This window comes from Candida pseudojiufengensis, assembly GCF_024610245.1.
Source record: "Candida pseudojiufengensis strain CBS 10847 chromosome Unknown scaffold3, whole genome shotgun sequence".
In the NCBI taxonomy this organism is placed as follows: domain Eukaryota; kingdom Fungi; phylum Ascomycota; class Pichiomycetes; order Serinales; family Debaryomycetaceae; genus Lodderomyces; species Lodderomyces pseudojiufengensis.
In genome coordinates this window covers 787,669-813,376 of record NW_026261523.1, presented here as the reverse complement: position 1 = coordinate 813,376, position 25,708 = coordinate 787,669, and the positions used below count along the sequence as shown (strand labels likewise).

General features: G+C 28.8%; 14 protein-coding genes across 14 annotated transcripts; 8 read left to right on the top strand and 6 right to left on the bottom strand. All coding sequences in view use genetic code 12, as the record gives it.

Annotated features, from left to right (window-relative positions):
• Positions 1-324: 324 nt before the first annotated feature.
• Positions 325-4,740, bottom strand: APC1 (anaphase promoting complex subunit 1; the record flags this gene model as incomplete). The annotated part of the gene is made up of 1 exon (XM_051761110.1): positions 325-4,740. One exon carries the CDS (start codon positions 4,738-4,740, stop codon positions 325-327), a length of 4,416 nt encoding a protein of 1,471 aa, XP_051616745.1.
• A 310-nt stretch (positions 4,741-5,050) lies between these two features.
• RPS16A (40S ribosomal protein uS9) lies at positions 5,051-5,775 on the bottom strand (the record flags this gene model as incomplete). The annotated part of the gene is made up of 2 exons (XM_051761109.1): positions 5,051-5,458; positions 5,755-5,775. 2 exons carry the CDS (start codon positions 5,773-5,775, stop codon positions 5,051-5,053), a joined length of 429 nt encoding a protein of 142 aa, XP_051616744.1.
• A 377-nt stretch (positions 5,776-6,152) lies between these two features.
• On the top strand, positions 6,153-6,761 carry RPL13 (60S ribosomal protein eL13; the record flags this gene model as incomplete). Its single annotated transcript, XM_051761108.1, has 1 exon — positions 6,153-6,761. One exon carries the CDS (start codon positions 6,153-6,155, stop codon positions 6,759-6,761), a length of 609 nt encoding a protein of 202 aa, XP_051616743.1.
• Positions 6,762-7,300: 539 nt separating this feature from the next.
• Positions 7,301-7,627, bottom strand: RPP1A (ribosomal protein P1; the record flags this gene model as incomplete). Its single annotated transcript, XM_051761107.1, has 1 exon — positions 7,301-7,627. The coding sequence occupies one exon, from the start codon at positions 7,625-7,627 to the stop codon at positions 7,301-7,303; it is 327 nt and encodes a 108-aa protein (XP_051616742.1).
• A 3,878-nt stretch (positions 7,628-11,505) lies between these two features.
• On the top strand, positions 11,506-12,768 carry XOG1 (glucan 1,3-beta-glucosidase; the record flags this gene model as incomplete). The annotated part of the gene is made up of 1 exon (XM_051761104.1): positions 11,506-12,768. The coding sequence occupies one exon, from the start codon at positions 11,506-11,508 to the stop codon at positions 12,766-12,768; it is 1,263 nt and encodes a 420-aa protein (XP_051616741.1).
• A 418-nt stretch (positions 12,769-13,186) lies between these two features.
• KGF55_000795 (uncharacterized protein) lies at positions 13,187-14,512 on the bottom strand (the record flags this gene model as incomplete). Its single annotated transcript, XM_051761103.1, has 1 exon — positions 13,187-14,512. One exon carries the CDS (start codon positions 14,510-14,512, stop codon positions 13,187-13,189), a length of 1,326 nt encoding a protein of 441 aa, XP_051616740.1.
• A 677-nt stretch (positions 14,513-15,189) lies between these two features.
• KGF55_000794 (uncharacterized protein) lies at positions 15,190-16,995 on the top strand (the record flags this gene model as incomplete). The annotated part of the gene is made up of 1 exon (XM_051761102.1): positions 15,190-16,995. One exon carries the CDS (start codon positions 15,190-15,192, stop codon positions 16,993-16,995), a length of 1,806 nt encoding a protein of 601 aa, XP_051616739.1.
• Positions 16,996-16,997: 2 nt separating this feature from the next.
• KGF55_000793 (uncharacterized protein) lies at positions 16,998-17,381 on the bottom strand (the record flags this gene model as incomplete). Its single annotated transcript, XM_051761101.1, has 1 exon — positions 16,998-17,381. The coding sequence occupies one exon, from the start codon at positions 17,379-17,381 to the stop codon at positions 16,998-17,000; it is 384 nt and encodes a 127-aa protein (XP_051616738.1).
• A 338-nt stretch (positions 17,382-17,719) lies between these two features.
• Positions 17,720-18,265, top strand: KGF55_000792 (uncharacterized protein; the record flags this gene model as incomplete). The annotated part of the gene is made up of 1 exon (XM_051761100.1): positions 17,720-18,265. One exon carries the CDS (start codon positions 17,720-17,722, stop codon positions 18,263-18,265), a length of 546 nt encoding a protein of 181 aa, XP_051616737.1.
• A 105-nt stretch (positions 18,266-18,370) lies between these two features.
• Positions 18,371-19,732, top strand: MST1 (threonine--tRNA ligase; the record flags this gene model as incomplete). Its single annotated transcript, XM_051761099.1, has 1 exon — positions 18,371-19,732. The coding sequence occupies one exon, from the start codon at positions 18,371-18,373 to the stop codon at positions 19,730-19,732; it is 1,362 nt and encodes a 453-aa protein (XP_051616736.1).
• A 51-nt stretch (positions 19,733-19,783) lies between these two features.
• CDC73 (Cdc73p) lies at positions 19,784-20,884 on the bottom strand (the record flags this gene model as incomplete). The annotated part of the gene is made up of 1 exon (XM_051761098.1): positions 19,784-20,884. The coding sequence occupies one exon, from the start codon at positions 20,882-20,884 to the stop codon at positions 19,784-19,786; it is 1,101 nt and encodes a 366-aa protein (XP_051616735.1).
• A 157-nt stretch (positions 20,885-21,041) lies between these two features.
• Positions 21,042-22,484, top strand: KGF55_000789 (protein kinase regulatory subunit; the record flags this gene model as incomplete). Its single annotated transcript, XM_051761097.1, has 1 exon — positions 21,042-22,484. The coding sequence occupies one exon, from the start codon at positions 21,042-21,044 to the stop codon at positions 22,482-22,484; it is 1,443 nt and encodes a 480-aa protein (XP_051616734.1).
• Positions 22,485-22,659: 175 nt separating this feature from the next.
• Positions 22,660-25,011, top strand: KGF55_000788 (mRNA splicing protein; the record flags this gene model as incomplete). The annotated part of the gene is made up of 1 exon (XM_051761096.1): positions 22,660-25,011. One exon carries the CDS (start codon positions 22,660-22,662, stop codon positions 25,009-25,011), a length of 2,352 nt encoding a protein of 783 aa, XP_051616733.1.
• A 240-nt stretch (positions 25,012-25,251) lies between these two features.
• KGF55_000787 (uncharacterized protein) lies at positions 25,252-25,683 on the top strand (the record flags this gene model as incomplete). The annotated part of the gene is made up of 1 exon (XM_051761095.1): positions 25,252-25,683. One exon carries the CDS (start codon positions 25,252-25,254, stop codon positions 25,681-25,683), a length of 432 nt encoding a protein of 143 aa, XP_051616732.1.
• Between the last annotated feature and the right edge of the window lie 25 nt (positions 25,684-25,708).

Below are 25,708 nucleotides of genomic sequence, written 5' to 3'. Positions count from 1 at the left end.
AAACACATTTAATTCGAAGCTCATTCCTTATTCATTACCTGATTTTCCAGCTTAATTTATGGACATTTACACTAATTCTATGTAAATTTGTAATTGAAACTACCTTTTAATCCAAGAAATATACTTTTTACCGTAAAGTAATAGCTAATCCCTAAAAGTTATTCAATTAGGAGTATGAGTGTTTTAAAACATAAACGTTTCGAGTGACTCGTAACCATTTAATTACTTTAATTTTGTTACTAAAATTAAAAGTCGTGTGACGGATATCCACAAAAGTGTGAAAATATCTCCATTCTCCATACTCCATAGTTCATATGAAAATCCTTAATTTGAATGGTTTATATCATTAATTTTATTCCAAAGTTTTAATCTTAATTGTTGAATAAATTCAATATCAATATAATGTAAATCATCTTTAATTAAATGATTACTAAATTCAAATAATAATTTTAAATTCCAAATATCTTCAATTAAATAACAATAATTTTGATTTTTAGATTTTATAGAATTTATTAATTCTAATTTATTATCAATTATATTAAAAATTGATAATTCATTATATGATATTTTTGAAATTTCATTCATTTCAAATTGCCATTTTTTAATTAAATCAGGACTTAAACTTTGATTTATAATTTTATTATCATTTATTATTGAATTACTCTCATTTTGTTTATTTATAAATTGATTCGTTTTATCTTGTAATATTGATCTAATATTTGTATTTAATAATTGATAATTTTGCTTTTTATAAACATATATTGTTAAATCTTTCATAAAATTATCTAAAATTTCTGATTTTAATTGAAAATTAATAACAATTTCAAAATAATTAATTGATCTTGTTATAATTTTGGATATTTCATTTAATGGAGGTACTAAACATGGTGATATTTTTTCTAAATTTTCACCATTTTTCATTATTATTGTAATTGGAATTTTACATGGTTCATTAGTTTTAAAATCTTTTACAATTAAACATCTTGGCATTATAGCTAATGCCCAAAAATGTCTTAAAGCTTGTAAATGAATTTCATATTCACTATTTTCTTTTGGGAAAATTGGATATAAACTAATAATTAAACATGCAATACTAAATTTTGAATTATTAAAAGCCATTTGTCCACCTCCTAAAAATAAAAACCCCAACGCTGTATTAATTGCCATATATCCACCAAATCCCATTTCTTTATTAGTATCATTATGTAATACTCTTAACCTTTGGAAAACTTGTAAATCACCACTTGCTGCCATAATTAAAGAGACAGATAATGCTAACATGTTTTGTACATTTATTGCAGTATTATATGCTAATTTTTGATCATAATTTATAGCCAATTGATTAGTTAATTTCATCATTTTATCAAGATAATATAATATAGTATTCCTTGCTTGTAAATTATGACTTGAAGCATATTTTAAAGCAATTGATAAACAAGCACCTCCCAAGATATTAAAATATATTAATTGATCACTATCTAAATTTTCAAAACCTTTTGCATTATTAAAATCTTCAATTATAAAATCAGGAATTTGAGATTCAACCCAATCTTTAGTTGATTTAATTTGATTCCACATTATAACATTTTTTGCTAAACATTTTAAAAATAATAAATCTGGTCTAATATAATCTAATAATTGTTCAGATTCTGGAATACTTAATTTATCAGCAACATTTGAATTTTCTGTTTTTAAATAAATTAAACAAAGAGCCATTATTGCTCCACAACATGATTTACCTATTTCTACAACTGATTGATTAATTTTCATTGATAAAGCAATATTCATTAGTTTATCAACAACATGAGTATCATTTAATCCTTTTAAATCATCACCCTTTCCTAAATTAACTAATCCTAATGCTATTCCAGCAGATAATCTATAACCTTCATGAACTTGTTCTGTATCATTTTGATAAACTAAACCAGTTATTTGTGATAATAATATTTCACTCATTCTTCTATGTTGAGTTTCTAAATAAAGTAATCCAATTCCTAATAATCCAGCAGTTTGAACCATTATAGGAACATTTAAATCATTTGCACCTTGTGGTAATAAAGCAACAGCATGAACTGATAATACTTTTGTCAATTTATTATCCATTGTACCTCTTAAACTTGCAGCCATTCCAATTAATAATCCAACACTTGTTAAAGGATGTTTTGGTCCTAAATAATTATATATATGCCATTCTTCTAATTTTTTTAAATGACCATTTAATCCTAAACCAAATAAAAAACCAGCATGTTGTGGATTTAAATCTGGTGGTTTATTGAAAACTATCCAACTACCGGATATTCCCTTTGAATCTTTCGAAATACTTAAACCTGAAGAAACACCATTATGGAAATGACCCCATTCACATAAATCTTTTGAAATACTTTCTTCAGAATGTATTATGTTTGTCATTGTTGGTGATATTAAAGTATTTAAATTAAATTTAGGTATTGGGAATTTTTCAGTAAGTAATGGTTTTCTTCCACCATAATATAATGCTGCTCTTCCCAAAGGAATAGTTAATGTTCTTAATGCTACAATATTAGCCAAACTTCTTTGTAATAAAACTAAATCATATTCTGTAATACTTTCATCTGTTTTCAAAAATGCTGTTTGAGTTTTAGTTTGATGTAATAAAGTTGTTATTTCAAAATATCTTCTATCTAAATCAAATATTAATTTAGTTATACTTATTCTTCTTGCCTCAGATTGATCATCCCATGAAGAAATTGATTCCGAAGATAAGACTTTATGAGTTAATGACTCTATATTTTCAATGGTTGGTTTTTCAAGTATTACATCTTTAGATGTATCATTTGATAATAATTTACTCAAATCTTCTCTTCCTGTAAGTTTTAGTGAGTTTGTAGTCCAATCAAAAACTGGATTTTCTTGAGATACTGATAATACTTCTTTTAATGGAATTGATACTCCTAATGGAAATTTTTCTAATGAAGTCATACCTAATTCACTCATCATATCAACCAAAATGGAAGGACCATATTGAGAAGAAACTAATACTTCAAATAATTTCAAAACATTATGAGTGATTGGAGTTACAATAGCATCTACTGAGTCACTTTCTTCAACCAATTGTGAAAAAGATAAATATCGAACAATATTTTCTGTAAATAAACTTGATAATGATTCAAATAAATTTGGAGGTGATTTTAAGATTTGTATCAGTAAAAATCTAACTGTTCTATCTAATTGCATAGATACTGAATAATAATTTATCCATGAATCAGGCCAACCCATCCATGCTGACAATTGACTTAATAAAGTTCCGAGGTTATTTAAATATCGCTTTTTAGTAATGTCTAATCGAAACTCTTCTCTTAAAAGATGTAATGATAAAGCAATATATGGTATAAGATCTTGTAAATTATAACTTAAATGTGATGTTTGTCTTAATAATTTTGCATTTGGTAATAAATTTGTAATTTCATTTTGAGTGCATTGTAATTCATCTTGAAATGGGAAAATTAATGATAATAAAGCTATTACGAATGCTTCCCATTCATCGCCTTCTTCTGTATATACAGATCTCCAAAGTGACCAAATAGTTTGATTAATTGTTGATCCAGAAAGATATTGAAAACATTTTAAACAAGACAGGACTAAATCCGTAATTGGATCTAGGATGATTTTAATAATTATAGTTGATTCATCATTTAATCTTACTGCTAATTTGTCATGATTTGAACATATTAACAGACTGATTGGAAATGGAATATTACAATGAGTTTTAGTTTGTAGAAATGGATTAACAAGTATCACCTCATTTTCTACTAACACAACTAAAATACCTTCAAAATTTGAATTTAAAGGAATACAATCTAACGCAATGCATCTATACTCCGATTGAAATTTTGAGTAAGAATTATATTTATAAACATATATCTCTTGTTTTAATTTATTAAAAATTACAATACCTTCTTGATCTTCAAAATTTATACTAAATACTCTAATATGATTTTTATTTAATTTATTTTCAAGAGTTTCAATTTTAGATAATATTACATCTTTTTTCAAATTTTGAGGTGGTTGTTGTTCAGGATTTAAAATTCTTGCATCAGATAATAATGTACTTGTTCTATTTTCCAGAATGAAAAAGCTTAATTTAGGTTCAATTTTACCAGATGGAGTTGATAAATATTGTTTTTTCTTATTACCTGATTTTGAATTAAATTTTAAACTTCTTGATGAATTTTTAATTTGATATACATTAATTGATCCATTTAAAAATGTAGTACATAATGAAATTCCAGCTCTTTGATTGAATGTTGTTAAATATTCATTATGTGCAAATGCACTATTAGTATCTTTATCAACAAATTTTAAATCTAAATTTTTATTAATTAAGTATAATTCATTTTTAGTTTGTAATATTAATCCTCTATCATATTTCTCAACAAGCATAACATCGAAAGGTAGATGTAAAGTATATAATTTTCCATCTGGATAATAAAAATTTATATATTTTTTAAAACATATAGCTATTATTTGTGTTAGCTCATCTTTTATCATAAAATATGTAACACATGCTTTGATTATTTCTTCTTCAAAATTTAATTGACGGTTTATTAGTAGACCTTTGTATATTATTACACTTCTTGATTTAATTGATAAATTGACATTATTGTCACACAAGATTATATTTTCACTATCTGAAGGAAATCTGAATTCATTATGAATATCTATCGTTGGTGTTGTAAGGCATTGATTTGTTGATGTTGACATCAATGCATGTTATATTTTGGTTGTAAAATTCAATTGTTTACAAAATAATTGATCCGCCATAGATATATTGATGTATTGTTAGCTACCATATACAACGGGTTTTGAAACAGAAGAAAGATACACGAATAAGAACAGTTATTCTATAAAAATATCCAACATTTTTACTTATTTTACTTTATTTTATGTATTATTGAATAGTATATACTGTATAAACTCAACAGCACATTGGTTGTGTTTGATAATGTACAATTATAATGATGTGTATTGTGTGGGAATAATGTAGTTGAAGATGATGATAAAACAGATAAGATTAACGATATGATTTTTGGAATCTTGCTCTGGCACCACGACCACCGAATTTTTTTGGTTCCATTCTTCTTGAATCAGCAACTAATAAAGTTTTGTCATATGAAGCAAAGATTTTTTTTAATTCATTTTTAGAAGCTTCGTCAACGAATTTTTGATGGTAAGCTACTAAACCTTTAGCAATGGCTTGTCTAATAGCATATACTTGTGAGACGTGACCACCACCGGTGACTTTAACTCTGATATCGATACCTTGGAATTTATCTAATCCAACTAATGTTAATGGTTCATATACTTTGAATCTTAAAATTTCTGGTTGAACTAAAGTGATTGGTGAACCATTGATTTTGATTAAACCTTTACCGTTTTTGACGTGAGCAACGGCAGTGGCAGTTTTCTTTTTACCGAAAGTCTAAAACAAAATAGTTAGTATAAAACTCCAATTTCTTGAAATATGACATGCTGAATTCGTTGAACCTAGTTTTTGATAAACCCGGATAATTTCTGGTATTTTTTGAAGTGTTTAATACGGTGAATAGGTTGTCCATGTAATTCCAAATATTTCTCTTGAAAATATCATAAATCATTTCTTAATTCGAGACACAGATTTGTTATTTCATTGAGTCCTCTTGAAGGTCTAACTTTCCAATATTTCCCTTGCTCTCGGTCATCAATACGCATGCACTTTATCATCTATATGACACATACTTGAACAGATTGAGTTGACATGTTGTGTGTTGTGTTATTGCTGATCGAACTAACTCTATTTTTCAAAAATCAATTTTCTACTTGAAATTTTTTTTGTTAGTAGCTTCGTTACTGAGTGCATAGTTAAAGTAGCGATAGTTAATATTTGTGCAATAAAAACTAGCTTTGGTTTGGTAGCATACTCAACAAGGGCTGTAACCCTGTTGAAAATGTCACTCTAAACTCAAGTGTAAATTGGTAGCTAAATGGCTTTACTAGTGTTTCACTACCAAATGCTTCTGTTAACTATGCGCGAGACTCAAACTATACAGAAAATTTTAATTTGGTAAATAGGTTGAAAAAAATTTAGAGAAGTTCAATTCAGATCTTTAACCAACCGTCTCAATAATTCAACAACAATGGCTATCTCAAAGAACTTACCATTATTGAATAATCATTTCAGAAAACATTGGCAAGAAAGAGTCAAAGTACACTTTGACCAAGCCGGTAAAAAAGCTTCAAGAAGACAATCAAGATTAAGAAAAGCTGCCAAAGTTGCACCAAAACCTATTGATACCTTAAGACCAGCTGTTAGAGCTCCAACCATCAAATACAACAGAAAAGTCAGATCAGGTAGAGGTTTCACCTTAGCTGAAATTAAAGCTGTTGGTTTAAGTCCAAAATACGCCAGGACTATTGGTATTTCAGTTGATCACAGAAGACAAAACAGAAGTCAAGAAACTTTTGATGCCAATGTTTTAAGATTAAAAGAATATAAATCAAAATTAGTTATCTTTGACAAAAAGACTAAAGCTTCAGAAACCGTTTCATATGAACAATTATCAACTTCCGCTACATTCCCAATTGAACAATCAACTGGTGAAAAAGGAACTAGAGCTGTCGAAGTTCCAGATCAAACTGCTTACAGAACTTTAAGATTAGCTAGAAATGATAAAAGATACAAAGGTATTAGAGAAAAAAGAGCTAAAGAAAAAGCTGAAGCTGAAGCTGAAAAAGCTAAAAAATAAGCTAATTAGTCTTTTCTTTCATAATAATCAAATAGTTGGGGAATATAATAACAATGAGGAGACAGGTGGATGTGGTTGTACAATAAAACTAAAACCTTCACCCTGGTTTTTTATTATTACATTATATATAATTATAGTTCGATAAATAAAGGGTAACACAAATTCATTTAGTAATAATGGTTTAAATTTTGAAAATGTAGACTTCTCTTTAATACAAATCGCTCTGTTAATCGGTTGTGTTAAGTCAGCTCATAACGGAGATGCACAACTTTGACCGTACGTTCAGTATTGGGTTCGTCTACAATTTGAGAAGATGCCTCATTAACTCAAACATGGGGCTAGTAATACATATGAGATGTTCAAAGAATGAAAAGACTTGAGAGTCCTAACTTAATTAAGATTTAATTATATTTATTAATCAGTTATACTTATACAGCATATATTGTTAATCCATTTGAATTGAAACTTAATAAACCAAATAAAATCCAAAAAAAAAAATGAATGACTTTGATGTATTTGTGAATTGTGGTATGTTTCGTTTAATCGAATAAACCGAATCCCATATCATCATCTGATTCTTCTTTAGCTTCTTCTTCTTTCTTTTCTTCAGCAGCAGCTTCACCACCAGCGGCAGCATCACCACTAGCAGCAGCAGCTGGAGCAGCAGCGGCTGGAGCTGATGAGAAGTTAAAGAAAAATTCTTTTAAATCTTTACCTTCTAAAGCTTTAGCAAATAAATCAGCCCAAATTCCTTCAACTTCAACATTGGCAGCTTGAGTTAATTTTAATAATTGTTCAGCAGTGATTGGGAGTTCTGCATCACTTAAGATGAGACTTGCGTATGAAAGGGCACTTTCTGTTGACATTTTTGTATGAGTATTGTAGATTGTGTAACTAGAAATAATCAAGTTTAAGCAAAAGTAGCAGACTAGTTCTTAGTTTTGGTTAGTTAAGCTAAGGTAAAGATGGTGATAATTTTTCACTTTTTTTGATAATTATTTATTGTGTCACACTAGCTCAATCTGGTTTAACTGCGGCTTAATTAAAAAAATGTGCATGTCACGTGTGTAAGTTTTTGCCCTAATTTTTAACATTTTTTCTTTCATCTCTACCGCAGTATTTTAAAACCTCAATTCATAATCCATCGGTACTTATCTAACGCTGATGTAATTGGCGTAACAAAGGTTTTGCAAGTACGATCCTCTCTGACATATTCTTAAAGAAAACAAAAAAAAGTACTTTATGAGCTTAATCGGAAAATTTGTCAATCGAAAATTGTTGTCGATATAGCGTGTCTATTTTGGTTATAAGTTTCTTACATTCAGAGTAGTTTTGATGCAAAGAACAATAGATTTTTTACAAATAAATATTTTCAGATCGAGCAATATGTATCCTAGAGATAGATTTGTCAACTGAAACGTATAATAGATGTAGACATGGGATGGATGAGAGCTCACGTGAACCTTAAATTGCATCTTAACATCTTGATTTCATGACTTTACGGAAAAATAATCAGAAGACTGCAATTGTGAGTGTTAAAGATCATACCGAAATGTGGAGAAAGTTCAAACATTATTCCTTAAACAAGACATCTATTGTCAAGAATCACAAAAATACCTGAACATGAATAGAATTTTCTCAAACACATTCATAGTATTTAATGAAACATTAAGCAAATACCCGTAGAGTTTGAGTTTGTAAAATTGAACAATCAACGTCACGCAAGGAATGGATATACAGGCTGGTAAAACTGATGTCTTCGGCTTCCTAAAGATTTCATATCTTGAATGTTTCTCCATTCAAGTTCAAATTGTTTTAAAATATTAAAGGGTTTTTCTACGGTCATAGTATAATTATATATAAATATTCAACTGTACATTACTTTACTACCGTATAAATATTTAAGCACAAAAACAAAATGATTAATAATTTATAATTTATACGAGAATAAAATTTCAGTTGTAAATTGGGAAAAATCAACCAGCCATTTTATTGAGTAATTCCATTAGGTAGTGAAGAACTAATACATTATTAAGATTCCTTTGATTTCAAACAAAACTCCACTAAATCAACTATTCCTTTTCTTTGTTCTTTTTTTCTATTGTGTTTGTCATTAATATTATTGCTAATAGTCTGATCTTTCTACTACAAAATCAAACTTTTGACGTAACTAAAAAAACAATACTATTAAAATCGATTTATATAAAGGTAAAGTAAGTTTTTCTTCCCTCACCACAAAATCAAATGGATCTATAAGTTAAGATCAACTTAATCAAGAAATGGCAAGGAGAGCAAATAAGGGTGTAGTGTAAATATGATCGAAAGAAATAATCACAATGATGAACCTTAATTGAAGTAGGTTTCGTTTAAAGCAAATAAAGAAAGACTAAACTTAGCCTTGTTTTTTTATCTGGCTTTTAACTTTAAATTACGTTTCTTTTTTTTCATTTTAATTTGGATTTAAATCCGATAAGTAGTTCTTAAAAAAATTATTGAAAGAGATACGAATTGGCTAATCTCGTAATATTTCATCAACTAAAATCAATTCCGAGATTGGCATCAAAACTCTTTGTCTAATGAAAAATAATATTGTAGCTTTAGCTATATCTGTGAGAAGTTTAAAAAACATACACCATAATTAGATTAATTTAGTTCATAAATTAGACTGTTCTTTTTTATTAGACTAAGATTAGATAAGATAAAACAAAATTAATTTATTAAACACAAAATCAAACTGAATCTAAACTTTTTTAAATTATTTTATTTTTCCGGATTAATTTAATTAGGCTACTAATAAAATCATAGTTAGAATGAACTAAGATTTATTTAGGTTTTTAGGACTAATTTTTAGTGCAGGAATTGAACTCTCGAGAATTGTAGCCAATAGTCTTATAAATCCGTGTATGGAAGAGTCTCAACCTTTATATCTTTTTTGAAAGGCTATTTCATGATATTCATTCTTCTGAATCCTTGAAATTTATAATTGACAATTAAACCCTTCTCGCCTTAAACTTGAAATTTTGTGTATGTAGAATATTAATTGATTTTGTGGTAGGTACGTCTAATCTGTTATACGTTTTTTATTCTATTATATTAAACTCATAATAATAGGTTACAAATTCAAGGTAAACAAAGGGGTGAGAAGGGGGATAAATTTTATTATGAAAATTTGCATTGCCATTTTGAAATATAGAGGATAAAGATAGATGAATAAACCGAGACAAACTATAGTAGGTCAAGGAATGTGTTATTTGTACCTCTTGATTGTGTTTGATAGTAAATAGTATTGGATTATTTGTTTGTTTCTAAAAATATATAATATTTAAAAACTTAATAGATTTTCAAAATAATATTCGAAAAAGCAATTGCTTATTTATTCCGATTTTATTGCGTTTTAGACTTTAGTATGAAATATCCAATTGATTGGTAATTCCATTAATTCCATTTATACTTCATAGTACCTTAGTGTATAAAACAATTTATAAATATTGACAAGTTTTATATATAATCTAACTTATTTGTGAACAATTAAGATTAAACACTTTGATTAAAAACAAAGAGAATTCAAAATAAACTTTTGAATCTATCCTTCAAACTTCTTATGATTTGTTTATACATTATGGAGTAACTGTTATTAATGAATTTTCTTGTGTATGGATTTCGCAATTATTTTGAGGAAAGTATAAACTGACTGAGAAAAATATCCAAACAAGAACTCTTTTCTCGTTCATAATGCTCTATGGCATTAACCAATTTAAAACTAGCTCGAACCAAAACAACTATCATAAAAAACTCCAATAGTACCATTCTCTATATCTACACGTTTTTTTCAAATTGCATTTGTTTTAGCTTAAATTTTCTAAATTTTTTAATTTAAAACATTATACATTTTCAATATAACCACTGTATGTTTTTTTATTACATCATACATTCCTTAAATATAAGTGCCTTACAATTAATTGCAAGTAAAAATGCATACACACATATTATACATATTATACATACAGATATGTAACGTAAACACCTTCTATTTCATAACATATAACATTTATACTTTTAAAAAAACAATAAGAATTTAAAATGTAGTAGAAGTATATGAGTTTGTATAACATTTGAAATTCTATTATATATATGGAATTATATAACCACTTTTCGAATCTTCATTAATATTTTTTCTTTTTAAATATAGCTACTACTAGCCTTTTTTCAATCAAAAATATCAATCGTTGAAAAGTTGAATCATTAATCACTCGTTAAGTTTGCTTTACATCAAGAATTATTCAATTCTCATTTCACATCAACTCACTTTTCATAAATCATTTTGTTACTTGTAATTTTCAAATTTGAAAGGGATAAAACACACAAATTATTTTATTTTTTTTCTTAGTGAAACACAAAGACAATAAAACACCAAAAATTTCAGTTACACATACAACTCATATATATATCACATTATTTTCATATATATTCTACTGAAAATTGCTTTAACATTTCATATTTCATATTAAATTGAGATTACAACATTGATTTTATAAAAGCTTTCAAAAAAGTTTCATTTATTTCGTTACGTTTACTACAATTCAATTCTGAAACAAATTTGATACGATCATTTTAATATATACTTTTTTTTGCACCCAATAATTTTTACAGAATTCAATACATTCAAAAATACATATACAACTTGGAATTCGTCAACAATTAAAGATCAAATTCTATCATTCAACATATATTTCACACAATTATTATGAAATTCTTAATTCTTTTATCAACATTTATAATATCGATAAATTCATTAATAATAACGGAAAAATCTAAAAGATTCGATGCATGGGATTATCAAAATGATATAGTAAGAGGAGTAAACTTAGGTGGTTGGTTTGTATTAGAACCATATATTAAACCATCATTATTTGGAACTTGGTTATTTCCTCAAAATACTCCTGTAGATGAATATCATTTTACAAAACAATTAGGTAAAACTGCTGCTTTACAAGTTTTAAAACAACATTGGGCAAGTTGGTATACAGAAGCTGATTTTGAACAAATGAGTTATTTAGGATTAAATGTTGTTCGTATTCCTATTGGTTATTGGGCTTTTCAATTATTAGATAATGATCCTTATGTTCAAGGACAAGTTGAATATTTAGATAAAGCTTTACAATGGTCAAGAAATCATAATATAAAAGTTTGGATTGATTTACATGGTGCTCCAGGTTCACAAAATGGTTTTGATAATTCTGGTTTAAGAGATACATTAGATTGGCAAAAGGGTAATAATGTACAAATTACTTTAAATGTTTTACAAAAAATTTTTGAAAAATATGGTTCATCAAATTATCAAGATGTTGTTATTGGAATTGAATTATTAAATGAACCTTTAGGACCTGCTTTAAATTTAGATCAAATTAAAGATTTTTATAATAAAGGTTATTCAAATTTAAGACAAACTGGTTCTTCAACTCCTGTTATAATTCATGATGCTTTTCAACCTGCAGGATATTGGGATAATACATTACAAGTTAGTCAAGGAGCTTGGAGTGTTGTAGTTGATCATCATCATTATCAAGTATTTTCGCCAGGTGAATTAGAAAGAGATATAAATGATCATGTTTCAGTTGCATGTAATTGGGGTTGGGATGCTAAAAAGGAATCACATTGGTCAATTGTTGGTGAATGGTCTGCAGCATTAACTGATTGTGCTACATGGCTTAATGGGGTTGGAAGAGGTGCAAGATATGAAGGTCAATATGATAATTCACCATGGATTGGTTCATGTTCAGATATAAATATTGAAGATATTAGAAATTGGCCATCAGATTATAAAACTAATGTACGTAAATATATTGAAGCTCAATTAGATGCTTTTGAATTTAATGGTGGTTGGATTTTTTGGAATTGGAAAACTGAAACTGCTGGTGAATGGGATTTTCAAAAATTAACTGCTGCTGGATTATTTCCTCAACCTTTAAATAATAGGCAATTTCCGAATCAATGTGGATTTCATTAAAAATTTTCAATAAAGCAAGAGAAGTACGTTGAGCGTTACTTTCAAATAATTACGGGTTTGATTTGTTTGGTAATTTTTTTTTTGGTTTGTTTTCTTTTTTGATTCATTTATTTGGTTCAGATGAATTTATTACTTCTTGGCAACAAAGTGATAAATGAAAAATTAAAATTCATTTGTTTGTCGTTTTTTATAGAAAGATCTTTACAAATAGATCCAAGCGTTATTGAATTCATAATTAATTTTAATTAATAATAAGTATTTGTAATAGTATTGATTTTTCAAAAATATAAGTTATCAAAATTTTAAGAACATTTGAATTACGAAAATTCTAGTTAGCTCTTGATCGAATTTGAAACATTAAACATTTATTAAATCTAAAAGGCACTTGTAAAACGAATATATAAAACTTAATAAAAAATCAAACTAGTAAATCATTTTCTTTTGCAACTTCGTCTAAAGCTTGAATTAAAATATCACTACCCAAATCATAATCATTTAACTCATTATAAACTTGAGCAGATAATCTAGCAAATAATTTACCATTATGACTTGCACATGGAATATAAGCTTTTTTATCAAAACATTTTTTATAAACTAAATTATCATATTTTGACCAATTTTTAACAAATTCAGGATATTTATCTGTTGGTACAGCAATTGTAACCATTGTACTAATTTGAGTTTTATTTGGTTGATCTAATACAAATGTACCCCATTTTTTACTAACTAAATCACCAGCCTGAACAGCTAAATTATGACAATATTCATATATTGTTTCTTCACCTCCACATATTTCATTTCTAAATTTATAAGCATCTGGAATAGTTGCTACTGATGCAAAATTTTTAGTACCAATAAACCAAAATCTTTCAATCATTCTATTTTTTTCATCTTCTTCACTTAAAATAGTATCACTTTTTAAATATGAATGACTAATTGGTAATGTATGAATACCTTTTTGATATTTTGGATCAATATATAAAACAGCACATCCAAATGGAACATAAAACCATTTATGTAAATTTGAAACATAAAAACTTGGTTTTAATTTAGATAAATTTTGAGGAATACATCCAATACCATGAGCTCCATCAACCAAAGATAAAATTTTATATTTATCACAAAGTTTAATCATTTGTTCATGTGGAAAAATGACTCCAGGCATTGATGTAACTGTATCAAACATACATAATTTTGGTTTAACTTCTTTAAATACTTTTTCAAATTTTGCCAAAATTTCAGCATCAGTTGTAGGATAATTTATTTCAACTACATGAAAATCAATATCATAATTATCTTTAAGAAATTTAACAGTATTACCACAAGCACCATAAACAGTACTTTGTATAACTAAAGAATCTCCCTTTTTAAAAGGATAACTTCTTAAAACTGTATTTATTCCAGTAGTTGCATTTTCAACAATTGCTAAATTATGATAATCACAATTAAGGACTTTACCAATGACCTTTAAACTTTCAATATATGTATCTTTTAAATTATATTTCATATGTAAATCAGGATATGAAGAAGTATTTAACATTGATTCAACAAATTTATTATGAATTGGTGAAGGTACTGTTCCATAACTTCCATTATTTAATAATAATACTTCTGGATCTTGATTTGAAAAATATTTTTCTCTAAATTGTTTACCAAATGGTGTTTCTGGCTTAGATTTTGTTGTCATTTGAGAATCTTTGTTTGTTGATAAGAAATTAAATTGATTTAACATTGATGAAAACATGATATATTGCAATTGATATGATTTATATAAACCTCGAATTTAGTGACTCAATTTAATAATGACACGGTATATAACTTTAGTTGTTATGACTGTAACTAAATTTAGTTGATACTTATTACTCATAAATGTTAGAACTGATAAGAATTTATAAGTTTGTGTCAAATTCGGTTATAATAGTTCAAGTTTATGACACAAAATCTAGCAATTGAAAGAGGATTATCATGAAAAACCACCTAACACGTTCACGTTGCTATGTTCAAGATCAAATGAGATTGAGGGTACAACACTTGCAAAACAACTAAAAAACTTGGGAAAGTGAATTTGATCTTGATGCGTTGGGTCATCAATTGGTGAGAACTTGAGTTGGCTCTTTGGAACAGATTTTCTATCAATAGATCACCTTACTATTGACTTAAACTACCGTTGAAGCACATGAGAGTGTATGAATTAACTAACCTATTCAATTCAACTGATCTGCTTGACAGTAGATAGCTATATCTCAAAATCGTGATGCTGTCCCACCTACAACCTCCACTATAAATTTGCAATTTACACAAAATCGCAACTTCATTTTCTCTTCTCGATCAAATATCTGAAACCACAAATTTATTACCATAAATCAATAAATCAATACAAAGCAAAGAGGAATCAAATTGTTGCGAATCAATCCTGGTTTAATGTATAAGGTTGCTCGAAATAAACCCATACGATGCACTGGTCAAATTTTTTCAACAACATATCCACAATTGAATCGATTGCTTTATAAGCAACCTCACCCAATTACCAAATTTTCCCCATATTTTACCAGATCAATTCATCAGAGTTCAATAATATTGCAAGAATTGAAAAACAACAAACCATCAACAAATGATCATGAAAAGTCAAATATTATACCTAAAGCAAAAGAAGTTGCTAAAGAAATACCGAAAGTAACGAAAGAACAACTACTATCCAAGGCAAATAATATCATCTCAAGATTAAAAATACGAATAAAGTGGCTATTAAAAAAATCAAATCGACCGTATAATACTGATGATTATTCAGCATTTTTTTCATGGCTAGTTGTTGGTAACGTCTTCTTAATATTTGTTGCAACCACAACTTTTTTTTCATTGATAATTTTTACAGCAAATACTGTTTTCGCTCAAGAATTTGTTGCTAGAAAATTAGGTGAATTCATAACTAAAAATTCAAATATGACTGTAACTTTTGAAAGTGCAATAGTTCCAGGATGGTCAGACGGTAAAATTAGTTTCAGAAAATGCTTTGTTAGTAGAAGACCTAAAAAGATTGAAAAATTTATAAAAGGATCACAACAGGAAGCTTATGAGCAATCATTATTGATAAAAACACCTAATGAAGAAATTGAAGAGGATGTTTTTGAAGATGATGGAAACTATACACAGTTTGATTTAATAATAGAAGAGGTTAATATTTCTTTATCTTTCAATAAATGGGTCAATGGTACTGGTATGATTGAAACCCTAGAAATCAAAGGTCTAAGAGGTGAAGTAGATAGAACGCATGTTAGATGGAATCCAGATGATGATGCTACGAATTATAAGAATGTATATCAACCTGGAGATTTTGAAATTGAAGATTTTAAAATGGAAGATGTATTATTTGAATTAAAACAACCAAAAGATTTTAGACCTTTTGATGTTGCCATTTATAATTGTGAATTATCAAAATTAAGAAAACACTGGTTGTTTTATGATTTTTTGAATGCAAATGTTATGAGTGGTTCATATGATAATTCTTTATTTACTGTACATAAAAAGCAAAGATTAAGTGATTTTTCATTAAATGAAGATGATAATTTGAAAAATCATAATAAATGGAAACGAATAACTTGTTTAAGAGTCGACGCTTTGAATATAGATCATTTGAATACAGGATTAGAAGGACCATTTGGCTGGATTACAAGTGGTAAAGTTGATATGATAGGAGAAGTTATGGTTCCACAAGAACATGATAATGATATTGGAGTGAAAGAAATTGTCAATATGATAGCAGAATCAATTACTAAGGAAGCAACTAAATATAAAAATCCAGAGATACAATCAAAACATCCAGATATGCATACTAGATTAACTAAAGATGATTACACTGACATCACAAAGTATTTTGTATTAGATTTAACTATTAAATTAATCAATGTTAGAGCAATAGTTCCATTCAAAGCTCCTGAGTTATCATATATCAATTATGCACTAATTAGACCAATTGTGGCTTATATCAATTCTAAAAACACAGTGATTGAAATTCACAACAGAATAGTCAAAAACATTCAAGATTTCGAAGGTTCATGGACTGTATACGATTCTTTATTAATGGATGATATATCTGAGGAAGTATATGACAATTTTGTTGATTATGTGGCTGATGAAGAAGCAAGATTAGTTCGAATGAAAAGAATCGGATTTTGGTCTTTACAATTATTCTTGCAATTAATACTTGTTGGGTTAGGAACTTTAGCATAATATCACATTTTCATAATTAATATTAGTAAAGCAATGTAACAACATAAACTTATGATAGATAAAATTAATACATAATCCCCACCTGTCTTGTACATTTCCATATCTTTCTCAGGATTGTAATAAACGTCCACACATGACGATTTGTAAACACCAATGAAATAAAGTAAACATCCATATACTGTATATATCGTGCCAATAGGTAAAAATTCTTTTGAAAATAATTTAATGATTAAGATTGAAAAGGAAAAACATCCAATCGCAGTTCTTGTATAAGCACCTTCATAAGTTCTTTGATGAGCTCTAATATCTAATTTCAAATTGTTTTCAAATAAATCTATTCTAGATGGTAATCTATCTCTTGTTAATGTTGGTTCAAAATTTGACATGATCCCACATATTGATAAGAGATATTATTAAAGTTGGATTTGTGATCCATGAAATTAAAAATATTTGATAAAACTTTACTACCAAATGCTACTTAAACAAATTTGAAATCTTACAACACGATTAGAAATATTTTTAGATTGAATTGTGCAACAAAAAGATCCTTTAGTTCCAACCACAAGTGAATCAAATTCATCACAATTCGTATCATAGATTATCAATAAAGAAACGTGAATTTTGTTATCTCAGCTTATAATTTCACTTTATTCGGCTTTAAATCTATATTAATTCCCACTGGATATCAAACTAAGGGTCAAGTCATCATATCACTTTATATATCATGGTTGCTGCTAAAAGGCTATGGATCAAGCTTAAATTACCTTCAAAGTTTCTAGGGACTCTACCTAAATTTGAACCATTTGTATCAAAATCAAGATTGAAGAAAATAGCACAAGAGGAAAGAAGAATAGCAGCAGGATTACAATCCTCGACCAATCTGCAAAAATCATCACCAGCTCCTGATGGAGGTTCAGTTACGCCAGCGCCAAATGCATCAACATCAGGTGGAGGAGGATCAGGGAGTGGAGGTATAAGTCAATATAAAATCAACGTCGGACTAAAAGAGTCATCTACTGCAGGTTTAGCAATGAATAGTATTAATAGCGCACTATATGCATTGGACAAATCTGGTAAACCATGTAAAAAATGGGTTAAAAAGCAAAAACAATTCAAGACATTTACGGGATTCAAGGTCAATTATTCTGGTTATGTACCAAGTAACTCGACCAATCCTTTGAAAATAACCATACGAAAACCAGATGCGTCGAAATCGAAATCCAATGGTAAAGCAGCAGGCTCGCCAATAAAAGTAGAAGTGACGAGTTGAGTTTATAACGTGTGTAAATTTATAGTGTTAATTCGTACTTCTATTGTAGTAAAAAAATATGTAGTAAAAAATATAAATACAAAAAATTGCAACACATTTTAACAAATGATCTTACGAAATACAGGGCTACGAAGATGTACATATAGATTATTATCAACTAAAAACAAAGAGCTAGAGTCATCTACCAATACGAATCATGCTATTTCAACAAAGCAATTACTTTACACAACTGATCCGTCATCACCAGGATCAATATTTTTCTTACCTCATGGGACAAGAGTATTAAATAAATTGATTCAATTTATGAAAAATCAACAGATTAAATATGGATTTCAAGAGGTAGTGACACCATTGATATTTAAAACTAAGCTATGGCAAAAATCGGGTCATTGGGAGAATTATAAAGACGATATGTTTAAAGTTGTTGGAAACGATTTATCAAAGGAAGAACATCATGGTGAGAATATAGAGGAACATGAGTATGGTTTAAAGCCAATGAACTGCCCGAGTCATTGCATGATCTATGCAAAGTTTGATAGAAGTTACAATGAATTGCCGGTAAGATATTCAGATTTTAGTTCGCTACATAGAAATGAAGCTAGTGGTGCTTTATCCGGATTAACTAGAGTGCGTAGATTTCATCAAGATGACGGTCATATATTTTGTAATATGGAACAAGTTGATCAAGAAATTAAAAACACAATTAATTTAATTAAAGACACCTATGATGTTTTTGGAATAAACAAGATTGAATACTATTTATCCACTAGACCAGAAGAAAAATTCATTGGAGATGTAGAAACTTGGGATAATGCTGAGAATAAATTGAAGAAAGTATTAAACGAAGCAACCGGTGAGGGCAATTGGACAATTAGAGAAGGTGACGGAGCATTTTACGGTCCAAAAATTGATGTTCTTTTGACTGATGCTTTTCAGAAGAAACATCAAGTAGGAACAATTCAACTAGACTTTCAATTGCCAAAAAGATTTGATTTGAAATATGTTGCAGAAGATGGTACAAGAGATAACCAACCAATATTGATTCACAGAGCTGTTTTTGGTTCCTTGGAAAGATTTTTTGCAATTTTACTCGACCATTATCAAGGTAAATGGCCATTTTGGATCAATCCGAGACAAGCTGTAATAATACCTGTCAATGAGTCTCATATTACACACGCAATTGATTTACAAAAAGTTATATCAGGAGACATTGTGAATACTGAGAAATCAATATCTCCTTTAACTGGGTTCAATTTTCATGTGGATGTTGACAAGAGGCCCGAAACAGTTGGATATAGAACAAAAGACGCTATTCAACGTGGTTATTCATACATCATCATCATCGGCGACAAAGATATTGCAAATGGAACATTTGCCATAAGATCTCGAGATGATAGAAAAGTTTTTAACAAAACTTCTAACGAAATTTATGAACAATTTGTAGAACTAGAAAAATCTTATAAATAGAGAAACAAAAAGTAAAACTTTGTATATATATTACATTCATTATTTTGATCATTATTTACCATAACCTTTACTTATAAGAATTTTTTCTAAATCTAACCAAAGATCTTTCACAATCACTTTATCTTTGAATCTTTGATCTCCTTTATTCACTTTAATTTCACGAACATTCCAATCTTTAATTTGACTTGGGGTTGATTCGCCTTGATATCCTACGTAAAAACCTTGATATTTTTGAAATAGAAGTTCTGCTTTGTTATATTTATACTTTGAAAATTGCCAAGTTTGACCTGTAGTAAAAATTGCTATTACTCTATTCCAATAATCTGGGTTGGTGAAAAGATCTGTATTATCTACTACCATAATTTTTTGTCCTTGAGGTATTAATTTATCTGAAGGATGATTAAGTATTACGACTCCAGATTGTGGTCTATTGCTAGTAACAGGTACTGTATACTCACCATTTTCTAGGAATTGTTTAATGTTTGATAAGGCAAGTAATGCTGTGGTGGCTGGTGATACGATTATTATTGGTTGTTTTTTAGAAGAATTAGAATTTTGACTCTTCTTTGGTGCAGTTTTGGCACGTTTCAATTCACGCATGAACTTTTTAGCATCAGATATTAAATAGCTAAAGTCTATGTTTTTTGAACCTCTCAAAGCTGCATTATGATCTATTGACTCTCTTTCAAATGCACTTATTCTTTGTAGTTGTGGATCATCTAATTTATGCTTCCTAGTTTCCGGTTCCAGTTTGATGTCTTTGATAGTATCTACTGATTTATTTGAACTTTTTTCTTCTTTTACGAATTGACAAGAGTCTATTGAACCTTTCAACCAAGTAAGTAAATCAAACTTACACACAATTGAAAACGGTACAAATCCAAGTTCGTTGGCTTTTGCTTTGTACTCTTGATCTGTATGTTTCTCATATAGCCAACAAAATACTACAGACCTTAAATCCTGTGGTTTATCTTCGTTGTAAAAATTTGTTTGTAGATCCAAGTCATACTTCGTTTCACTATGATTTCCAAATGATACTTGTGATGCTTCCTTAATTGAGTCTGTCACATCACCATCGCTGCTATATAAATTGATCGCTTCACCTTTAGCTGATGCTTTACGTAAGGCTCTCAAAGCTTGCACACCAGACATATATTTCGTTGATATTGAATTGAATATCAGTTTGAAAAATTATTTTAGGTTCGTGATTTTTTTTTTTATCAGAACATTAAACAAACTTATCAAACCCAAATAAGTGGCACCACGTATGTGAATCAATTCACTGTTTTGCCTGAAGAGAACATTGCATATGATCAATGATAACGTGGGAGATATCAGTATTACTCAAGTGAATCAATGGCTAACAGAGGCTCAACAAACTTTGGAGCAAGCTCAAAAGCTATGCTCAAATGCGCAATCACTGTTGGATAAGACTTTTCATAAATTAACAACTCAATTACCTGATGAATTGCATATTGCCGAAATGTTTTTTGTATCTTATCAAAATCAACTTGATGTTGTTAGTCAACAAGTGGATCGCGTCAAAACTATATACAAAACCAAAGTTGGCAAAATCACCAACGATTTCGAGAAGCTTTTGGATCCAAATTTAAAGGCATTAGAAAAGATCATGCAACAGTTAAAGAGTACTGAAGTACCATCTGATATTTTGATTGAGGATGAAGGGAACGATAAAAATTTACTAGATTTTATTGCCACAGAGTCAACTGATTTAATCAAAATAAATATCGAGATTTATAGATCGAATTACACCAAGTTACAAAAACTATTGGAAACTCAGTTACAAGGTAACATCATTGAGACGCTAAATCAATTTCGCAAACAACATCAAGTGATTACAAAAGAATTCGATCAATTAAACACAGTACAAGTCGAGCTTACAACTTCACATGGAAAAATTTTGGAGTCGAATCAAATAATAGGAACCATACTAAGAGAGAACCAGTCATTAGAGAATGAGTTAGTGTCATTGTTGGAAATGTTAACAAATCATTACGATCAATGTAGTAAAGCTGTTAAATTGATGTATTCCAAGAATGAGACGTTGAACGTCAATCTACATGTTCTTGAAACCGACGCTTTTGAATTGGACGACGTTTTTAAAGAATTGAGCTCAGTTTATGACATTATAATAACGAATGAATCCAAATCTAGCAAATTGTTTGATCAAAATTTGAATGTAATCAAAAGAAGTTTGGAGCTCATGAAACAAGAATTGGAAAAGTTCAGAACGTTTAAGACCAAAGCCATACCGGAATATTTAAGGTTGCTTGATATATGTCTTGAAATTTTAAACAAATGCTCAATATCAGATGCAGAATTGGCGGATTTGTCACCATGCGAGATATATGCTGAGACCGTCAAACAAATACTATTTCATTATACTCAATTCTTGGATATCTACAAAACTAAGTACTTGACGGAACTACACCATGAACAATATTTGTATCCTAAAAAATACTTGAAAAAGATCAATAATTTTTTGAATGAAGAACTATATAGATTACAGTTGGAAGAGTTAAATCATAGAAAATCATGGGTTACAAAGTATGGTGAGTTTATTCCCAAGGAATTTAAGTTACCTGGAGAGCAAGAGATACCTTTTGTTGTGCAGGTTGTAACGCAAGGTTTAGAACACGTTCAACCAGATGCTAATGGAGCTGGAGAATTTAATGAAGGGGAGGAAAAGAATTTGCTTGATTTAATGAAAAGGATAAGGATACAGAAGTAAAAGATGGAGCTGTTTTGAATTAATTATTCGGAATATTTATAGAACTTTGATATATTTGTATAACTTTTGGTCTCAATTTTTTGCAGCTACTTTCTCTCTCTTTAATCGAAAATAAAATGTTACCACTTTGTGTTTGCGTTTCAATCACTTTTCGATCAAAACATCTTATAATGATATGACAACAAATAGATTTGGTAATATTCAATTTACCAAATCGAGTTCAGATGAAGTTAAGCAAGATGAAACGTTGAATAAATCCAATGGTTCAATGAGTATGATGGCATCTATTCATGACGAATATTCAGATTTTGAAGATGAAGAAGAAGAAGATGAGGATTTACTGAGCGCTGCAAATCAGCGAAACCCTGAATTGGGCTCAAACGAGGATTCCAAGGATGATGAAGTTTTTGAAGAAGAACAATCCATGTCGATGGTTTCTCAAAAATCTGCAAGTAAGAAGACGCCGATAATCAAGGATTCCAATTCGGCACGTCAGATTCACTTCACCAAAGAGAATACACCTCATCATGACACCAGTACAATGAATGATCTTAACCTGAGTAATAATAATGAACAGGATGTAACAATAAAAGTTTCATCCAAATATCATAAATATGGAATAGGTGCAAAATTAATGATGAAAATGGGATATCAAGAAGGAAAAGGGTTGGGGAATGATCAATCTGGAATAGTTGATCCAATTAATGCTACTTCGAATATGGGAAAATTTGGATTAGGAGCAAGATCAAACAAAATTATAGCGAGTGCTGATGATGAAGATGAACAATATAAAACTGTTGAAGACGATGAAAAAGCATTGTTTTTGAAAAAAGTTTTGAAACTTAGCTATAAAATTTATAATCTTGTTGGTAACTTTGAACAAAATAACATTATTTTGCCAGAGGAATTGATTACATGGGCGAATAACGTCAAAACAATTGAGACCGATCAAGAGTATGACAGGGCAAAGGAAGTTTACAATTATTTTGATGAAATTTGGGATGATTTTCACGCATACAATGAAAAACAAAAAAAATTGAATAAAGAGTTGAATATATTAGATGATACCAATCCGGGAAAAAGATGCCTTGATTTAACCACTTTGAAAATTGATCTAGAAGATATGTACACCAGTCACGAAGAGATTTATCACTTTGAATATGTTCCAAAACTAAGTGATCTTTCTTTGACTGATGACGAGAAAGCTTCCGTATTTTTGACGCTATCTCAGCAAGACCTTGCTTACATTTTACAAGTACCGTTAGAGGATTATTCTAAAAATGAAATTGATATTATACCATCACTTAATAAATATGCTGAGATATGCACAAAACTAACTCCAAATAGTAATTTATTTTTCAACTATTTAATTCAGCAATACATAATCAAGTTTAATGAATTATTTGAAGGAAGTGGCTACGACGATGCGGAAACAGATGAGTTGAACATTGAAATTTTGTCAACTTGGGTCAGTCTTTCTTCCTCAATTTTGAAAGAAAAACTACTTTCTAAATGTTTTCAAGCAGTGTTTGTTGGGTATGTTTTTAAACGAATTAAAGAATGGAATCCTTTGGATATTGATCGATCGGACTGGTTTATTGATGATTACTTGATTTTACTTTCAGCTACGAACGTTAATATGGATCAAATTTTTAGCATTTTAATTACAAAAATCAGAGATTACTTTGAATTAGAAAACAGATCTTCGATATGGACTAATTTTGGAACTGCTAGCGATTTAAAGAAAATAAAGCTCCAAGTATCTGAAATATTTCAAATGAGATTACCAACAATTCGTAGATACGATCAAGTTCAAGCTCAATCGTTAGTAAAATTGTTTGAGAGGTCATTTCCAAGATGGCTTGAGAACGCTTTAACTAGCTTTCATGATAAGAGACTTGTGTATGAATGGTCGTTCTGCTTAGCTGAGGTTTCAAAATTTGAGTCATGTTTTAGTCCACTTCAATATATTTTATTCAATAGATGGATCATGGAGCTAGTTGAACTTGGAAAAAATGATTCAAAAAGAGCAATTGAATTTTATGCTAATTGGTTTCAATATTTTCAGGAAAAATTAATTCATTGTAACTCTTCTGTAATAACGGATTTAATTAATTGGTATTTAAACAAAGCATTGAAAATTATAAAATCAAACTTTGATGATGCAGAATGCTCAAATTTACCCAGATCACTAGGCTCAATTCGACCTACTGCAGATGATTTACTTAAATTCGATGATTCCACTTCATTGAATGCTAATGGTATACCATCCCATAATTTAATGACGACATTTAAAGACATATTACTTGAATATTGTTCTTCAAAGAATATAACGATGAATTTATTGAAAGATTCATTTCATTTTACTAAAGGTTATCCAATTTATAGGTTTAATTTTGAGAAAAAACTGATTTTTGGATATATTGAGGATGACGTTTTATGGATCAATTCTGATGAAGATAATTTTGAAACTCAGGATTATCGTCCACTATTAATGGATAATCTAATAGATGAGTTTTCAAATTGATATAGAGGTATAGGGTATGTAAAATAATTCATTTGTAGAATATAGTAAATTTACGAACGTTATGAATGACATCATAAATTGTAGCGAATAATAAAAAAGTGATTTTAAATGAGAGAGAAAATTATTTACTGATTTTTTTGATAAGAAAATGAAAAATTCATAACTAATAATTAACCAACATCAACCCATTTTTTCAAACATTTCGCTCCGAAACAATTACTTAAACCACATATAATCAAAATGTTAAGAGCTATATTAGGGATATCGAAGCATAGTAGAGCATTTCGTAAAATGATGATACAAGAATTAAAACCATTAACCCCACAATCAATTAAAATAAATCCAATAATACAACAAACTCAAACAAGATCATATTCAGAAGTAAATGCTACAAATAAATCAACGTCACCAATCAACCAAAATAAATCAAAATTTGAATCATCAAAAGATTATATAAAAAAAGCACATATTGAAAATTCAAAAGAATCAGAACAATTATTAAAAATTCTAAGAAAAACTGGAGCTATATCAGTTGTTATTGTATTTGTATCTATTGGATATGCTGCTTTTTCAGAATATCTGGGTAAACCAAATGAAGTTGAAGAAATTGAATATATTCCTAATTTAAGTCAAGATATACGATATAAGAATAAAAATAATAATGGTGCTTAATAAGAGCATGACATCCCATAGTTTT